The sequence below is a fragment of the Poecile atricapillus genome, chromosome Z, assembly GCF_030490865.1.
Source record: "Poecile atricapillus isolate bPoeAtr1 chromosome Z, bPoeAtr1.hap1, whole genome shotgun sequence".
Lineage (NCBI taxonomy): Eukaryota > Metazoa > Chordata > Aves > Passeriformes > Paridae > Poecile > Poecile atricapillus.
Window position 1 is genome coordinate 124,887,940 of NC_081289.1, and position 6,747 is coordinate 124,894,686.

Genomic DNA, 6,747 nt, shown 5'->3' on the forward strand with positions numbered 1-6,747 from the left:
GTGTCAGAAAGTGAAGTGAGAGCCAAGATTTTAAAAAGAGAGAAAGACGGGGGGGGGGGGGGGGCATGTGTGCAAATTCAGATCATTTAGTCACTGAGTTCTTAAACACTCTAATGCAAATAATTACTTTTTTCTTGCTGGACCTTATGTATACCTTCAGAGGACATTCTTATGGATATAAGTAAGAACAGATTTGCAAATCACAACTAATGCCATGAACAACTTTTTCAATCAGTAATGTAGAGCATGAAAAATGCTGGAGTTCAAATTCAAGAGAAACATTTTGGTCTTTCTATTTTTTGAAACAGCGCATCTTAGCTAGACAACAGTTCATGGTCTTCCAGGCTGCCAGAGAAGCAGTGCTGATGCTGGAAAGCAGCACTGTGCATGTGAAGACTGTACCCACCAGCTACCAAATCAATACCCACAGGGGCTCAATGTTTTGACTCCACCTAGCGGCCTCACCAAAATTAAAAACAAAACAAAAAACTACACACACCTTATTAAGGCAATATAAAAACTGACAGTTTGCCTCGGGACAACCTATTTGGTACTTGAGTAATATGCCATACATCAGAATTTCCCTGGAAGTCAGAGTCAAGTGCTACCAAACATATACAAATGACAGCAGACAGGCATGGTTAAAGTTTTTAACAGTGAAGCCTTACGCAAAATGGAATTAAAAAAAATTAAATAAAGTTAAAAAGTATTTCAAAACCAAATCACAAGTATTCACCAGCACCTAATATAATGTACATTACAGTTGGTCTGTTTCACAGGATGGGTTTTATAAAAAATTTAACAGGCTAAAATATTTGTATTATTTAGAGAGCCTTATTTTTTGCTTGAATTTTAAATATACTTTCAAATTGCTTTCAGTTTTGTTGCACAACTTCAGACAAAAACTAATTGGATATTTTATAGTAAAGCAATGACAAAACCAACCAAAATAAGAGAACTGGGTAGGACAAGATAAAAGTAAGAATGGAAAAAAATTTTCCAAGACAGCAGAGTTAAATAGGTCAAAGTTAATCACAGGGCAACATTATTTCAGCTAAGCCAAAGAAATTAAAGCATAACCCTTCAATACAAATCATCACTTTTTCCTGCCAAACACATATGAAATCCTCTTTCCATTTTACTTCTCAGTCCTCTCATCTGCTTGGCTCTTAACAGTATATGGAACAATAAATACATGCCTTGAATTCCTGGGCCATTTTCCTTGGAAAAGTATTTGGCTCTGCGTCATAACTGTACTTGGCACAGACATATCTTACTGTAGCAAAAGGATAGAATGTCTAGTACTTCTTAATTTAAAGTTCCATAACTGCCATTAGAAACTGATTTTTTTAGCTGCATCTGAATAGAAAAACTAATAGCTTTTGACACGAAACCTTAATTTTATCACTACACCTTTCAGAAAAAACATCTCTGCAACTTAGTTCACTGTACAGTCTACATTAACTATACTTTTAGCTCTTCCAATCTAAATGAGTAAGTCAAGAAACTACAAGTCATGCAAACATTTAAAAATCTTTATTGATACATTCATTATCCTCAGTGCTCATGACCTTGCCATCTGACAACAAATGTTTATTGGTTTTCCAATAGAATTAACATCAGAAAACTAACAGAATAGGTATTCCATGGGAGCTAACAAAAAGCCCAGACCTTAAATAGGAACTCAAACCAACCTACTCGAACATGACACAACTTACTAATTTCTCCTCTTGCCCCCAGTTCCCTCCAACAGCCTAAACAAAAGGAATTTGGAAACTGGTCTGACTGACTTTCATGTAAGGAGGTGATGTCCACACAGTAGTCTGCAGTGGAATGCACAGAAATGCTAAGGTATGGTTTTTGCAGTGTCTGATCTCTAAAATTATGGCATCCAAGGTTCTAGCAGAGAAAACAAAACCAAACCAATGAACCAACCAAACAAAAACCAAACATACTCCCAAAACCCAAACCACAGATTTCTAGTACTACTAACTTAGGTTTCCCAGCATTCTGTGAGCTGTATCCATTGTGTGTCACAGCACACCTCCATCAAAGTAATTTACTTGCAGGATCTTCAAAATAATATTCTTATCAACACATGCATGCAGACAGTAATCGTACTACACTGAGTCTGAGGCACAAGGCATTAGTTGAGATTGTCTTATTGTTTGGTTCTACTATCTGGTGAACTGTGGAAACACAGTGGGAAAAATTGCTTTTAAGGTCCTACAGCTCTCTCAGGTGCTGCTGCATAAGCATGTATCATATTTCCATCATGACAGTCATAAACAGCAGTGCAGACTGTTTAGTGCAAACAACAGACTCCCAGGATAGCTCAGTAGTTGAATGCAATCAGCTACTGCATGAGAAACAGTTGACTCGCTCTGAAAAAGAGCTGGTACCGCAGGACAGTAGACAAATATTGACAAGAGAAAAATATTGAGTTGGTAAACACTTTCTCTGATTTATACCCAGTGCTAATCAGTTCAGCCTCTTCCATGGAAATATGCTTTGATTTCTCGCTAATCTTGTTTCATATAGTCAAAGCAACGACAAAAGTTCCCTTGCCATCACTAGTTAGTTGCAAAACTGTGTCTTCATAGCAGATGATGACCTACTCTATCTTTTTTGCTTACCTTCTTAAATCAGTCTTCCCATCTTCTTGGGAAGACAGTGCATTATGAACATGCCATGTTTATTTCAGTGCTTGCAAAATTCCGAACACCCTGCTCAACAACACAAATTAGGAAAGGAAATGAAGCTTGCTTTCTTCTCTGGCTTTTAAGTGAAAAGTGATTTAGCAGCACAGTGCTTCACAGGCTGGTTACAGGTTATATGAAATATTGTTCCACTACAATTAATATGGCAAAGAACTTTGCTTATTTAACATTCCACTGTAGAAATAAAAAATGTCTGTTAGAGATGGTATGAAAAACACATGTGCCCAGTAATATTTTGCTCAGAAACCAGTAAAATTATCACCATCCTCAACTCGCCTTCCCTAATCTAAACACCTCCTCTACAGAGAAAAACTCAGACTCACAAATCTATAGTTCAGTTAATATAATCTATTTTATTTGCACAGACTGTTGACCAAAAGGTCCTAAAGAAACTATGCTGCTGTGAGATGAGAAGGTAGATCCTTTTGCAGGTAAATGGTTTGAAAAACTAGGCCATTAAAAATGGCTGCTTATTTTTCTGAATGCCCACGGAATCCTGCAGGGTTCCATACAGGGTTCTGAATTCTTTCATGTCTTTAAACCTCACCTACAAAAAGCTGGGATTAATGAAGTGACAGCATTTACTAATGATTATTTACTCAAGATAATGCAGTGTACTAAGGGCAGCCACAAAAAGCTGAAAAAGAATGTCACAAGACAGAAATGCTTAAAACCACTAACAAAGGGAATTTCAGTCTTAATAAATGTCACACATTTTTGACTTTACATACACAGGAGGAGCTGTGAGACATCTAATCATTCTGGAGACAAAACAGTTCAACAGTCACATCAACAAAGAAGCAGCTGCAAAGAAAGAAATGATAGGATCTAGTAGAGGTGGAATAGAACAAAATACAGAAATTCATTATACCGCATGCATGAAACACATGCATACTACATGCATTTCTGATCCTCTGGAAGTTTATACTCTTGTCTTCTGTTCTCCCACTTGTCAAAACCTAAGTCATGATGACTTAGAAATAATGATGACTTCGAAACAATCACCTGCATTGAGCAATGGACTCCACTCAAAGTACAAATACTAACTAGACTGGGATTCCTTCGAGTGGACAAAAAACCAAAAAAATCAAACAAAAAAACCCCCCATAAACCAAAAAATATAAAGCAGCACAGAATATAGCACAACGGAGGAAGTACTTCAAAGGTTTAAATGATCATGAAGAGGATGGAGAGAATGGACAAAGATCAATTTTTAACCTGCAACCTTCAATATAACCAACAAGCAAGTTTTAGGAGACAGTTTCAATATAAAAAGGTATCACTGGAAGATTATTATACAAGATCATATGAAAAAAAACAGTTTTGTGTTAGAAGTTCCTGATTCCTAGACTGTTCTGAGAAGATAATACTAAAAGTACATATTATCTTACATATTTTCTAAGGTACCTCATCCTGACTCCAGCTGAACAAAGGTTAGACTTCTGAACTAACCCAAACTATTCTAAAGAAATCTTTCCAAGGCAGGCATTTCTTGCTTTATAGTGAGAATGACAGAACAGGTAAATACATTAACAACATTGCTTATTATGGTCTAACTGGTGGTCCATGGGTCAAATAAAGTCCACATATGCTTGCCAGCTCAACAGCTTTGACTCACCCAGTTCAGGAAATAATTTTGTTCTGCAAATTCCGTCTAATAGACAAACTGCTATTCAGGAGCCTGCTGTGGTTAGAAAGGCGGTAGCTGTTGCTTTTGACCTCAGGAAAAATTGCTGCTGCAATACACAGAAGTTTATGCAGTCCACAGATCATAGGGAAAGGCAAAAATGTCCCAAATGCCTTGTTTGGCCTTTGCCATTTCTGAGGTGTCAGACCTGATACTTCAATGGAAGCAAGCAGATATACTATTGTTGTAAGTATGAAATAAGAAAATTGCTATGAAATTTTTTCCCATTTCTTTGCTCTCCAGTGACTTTCCTCCTTCTGCCTTTTCCCAGCCTCAGTTTCTTGCTGGTTTTCTTCCTCAGCAAGAGAAAGGACAAGTGTTCACAGCTTCTTTCCACTTTCATTATATTGATACCTGTATATAGTACAGTACGTTGGTACCTCTCACACTCATGTACATTGATTTCCATACGCAAAACCTGATTTTGAAGATTTTTCAAAGAAATACCCCAGAATTCATGAATCTAAGAAAATTATTTTAGGACACTAAAATAATTTAAATCAGTGCTTCTTTATTTTTTTTTTCATATATAAGAATATCCTCATAAAGTAAACAGACTTCTATGCTGAATTAATCTAGCTAGCTTTTTTTCCCAGGTATTTTATTGTATTAAATCTAAATCTTTGAATCTTTTGAATCTGAATGGGAAAAAAATTTGATTGGAAAAAGCCTCCTTCTGCAAAGCTGCTTATTTTAACCAAAATAATCAAATCTTGACATCATTTTATTTAATGTAAGGCATAATACTTGACACTTGCTAAGAATTGTCATTTTTATCTCATGTTAAGATGCCCTCAGGAAAAATAGAAGCTGGGACAGAACCTATTCAAGATTTCTGTGACCAACTCCTTAACTTTTGAAAGCTAAGAGGTCACTATGACATGTTCAAGAATACTGTCTTTCATGAAACAATTACTTGGGCACACTGAAATGATGACTTGGGAAAAAAAAACAACCCCACAATTAATGAAGTGCAACAACCATTTCCCATTCTACTGATTTTTACTTAAGAAGGAGATATCTTCATTGTCCAAATGCAAACTGCAACAAAAGTTAAATCTTTTAAAGGTTTTACAAACCTTTAAGAAGATTTTTCTTTAAAGAAAAACAAAAACCCCTTCTTTCCTTCTTTTTGATGGAAAAATCTGTAAGACAAAGTCAACGAGAACAGTGAAAATGACTGTACAAAAAAAGGAATGTAAATGTAAGTCTGGAAAAGAAAACAGATGTGCACTTTCTTTAGCACCAGAAAATAAACCACTTAATTTTCAACAGCACCAGGAGCCTTATGAAAATATTCTTATTTTCTATCTGCTAATACCCCTCAATCCTAATTTGATATGAACAAAGGTCACGTAAATGTCCTGTGATATAGGACAAAAAACTGCACTTTGTGCAGCAAGCACATGACTATCATTTCTCAAAAGACCATGTGAGGCAACCATCTTTTTCATTTCATGCTGAAATTCAGCTCCATTCTCTTTACCACAACGTACACTCCTACTATTTCAGCGCTTGCTATTAAATGTTGTCCTTTAGAAAAACTGAGAGGCCAGAATCAAAGCATTTATGTTCATTTGTCTAGTCCACCTAGAATTGACTACAAACCTTCTTTCACACCGGTTTTTTGAGGTCCATTTAGAACTACTGTTCGTTGTGGAGTAAAGAAGTAATCCCGTTTTAAAACCTTTTGACGGCACCTGGTACCTGTCTCACCTGTCCTACAATGTGTAGTAGTGACACACCTTTTTTATAAAGCTACAACGAGCAGTGTAGGTCTTGCTTCACGTACAGCCTGCTGCTGAGCCCAGTGCTACAGCCGTATTCCTCAATCCATTGTGTTCCTGCCCATTTCTCTTGCAGTGAGTCTGACTCCGTGCAAAGAGTACCAAAAGGGGAGCTCGCCTCGCCTCGCCCATCCTGCCCCCCTGGAAACCGTGCATAACGGAGCTCACGGCAGGGAGGCCGGGCTGCGGGCGCCGCTCCAGAAGCTGAGGGAATAAACCCCACAGGCAGTGAGGTTTCCTGCCCCACTGTCCGCCCGGCGCCTCGGAGCGCGCCCCGTACGCCCGAGGCAGCTCCCCCTAGGCCCGAGGGTCAGGCCCGGCTCCTCGAGTGAGGAACGAGAACCTCTCGTCAGTCGCGGGCGGCTCCGGCCTTCCCCGGCTTCCAGTCCGGCCGGGTGACCCCTGCCCCCACCGCCCACCCCCGAACACCGCGCTCCCCCCCACCCCCGCCCGCCCTCACCCACACCTCCCGCCCTCGCCCACCCCCGCACCAGAGGCCGCTCCCGTCCCGGGCTGCGCGGCGGCGGCACCACCTGCCCTGCCCTGCCCGCCT

General features: G+C 39.1%; 1 protein-coding gene across 5 annotated transcripts in view; it reads right to left on the reverse strand.

Annotated features, from left to right (window-relative positions):
* NLN (neurolysin) overlaps positions 1 to 6,747 on the reverse strand; it is a 38,159-nt gene that overhangs the window by 31,277 nt on the left and 135 nt on the right. The window contains exons 1-2 of one of the 5 annotated variants that reach the window (XM_058828243.1): positions 3,452 to 3,522; positions 2,637 to 2,894 (exon numbers count right to left, since the gene is read on the reverse strand). The exons of 1 other annotated variant lie outside the window; for it this stretch is intronic. Coding sequence is in view for 1 of the 4 variants with exons in the window: in XM_058828242.1 (XP_058684225.1) it covers positions 3,452 to 3,480 (29 nt within the window). In the remaining 3 variants the exon portion in view is untranslated. Of the gene's footprint in view, positions 1 to 2,636; positions 2,895 to 3,451; positions 3,523 to 5,486; positions 5,553 to 6,685; positions 6,736 to 6,747 lie in introns of those variants that run through there. 3 more of the 5 variants (XM_058828245.1, XM_058828244.1, XM_058828242.1) reach the window with 3 other exon arrangements.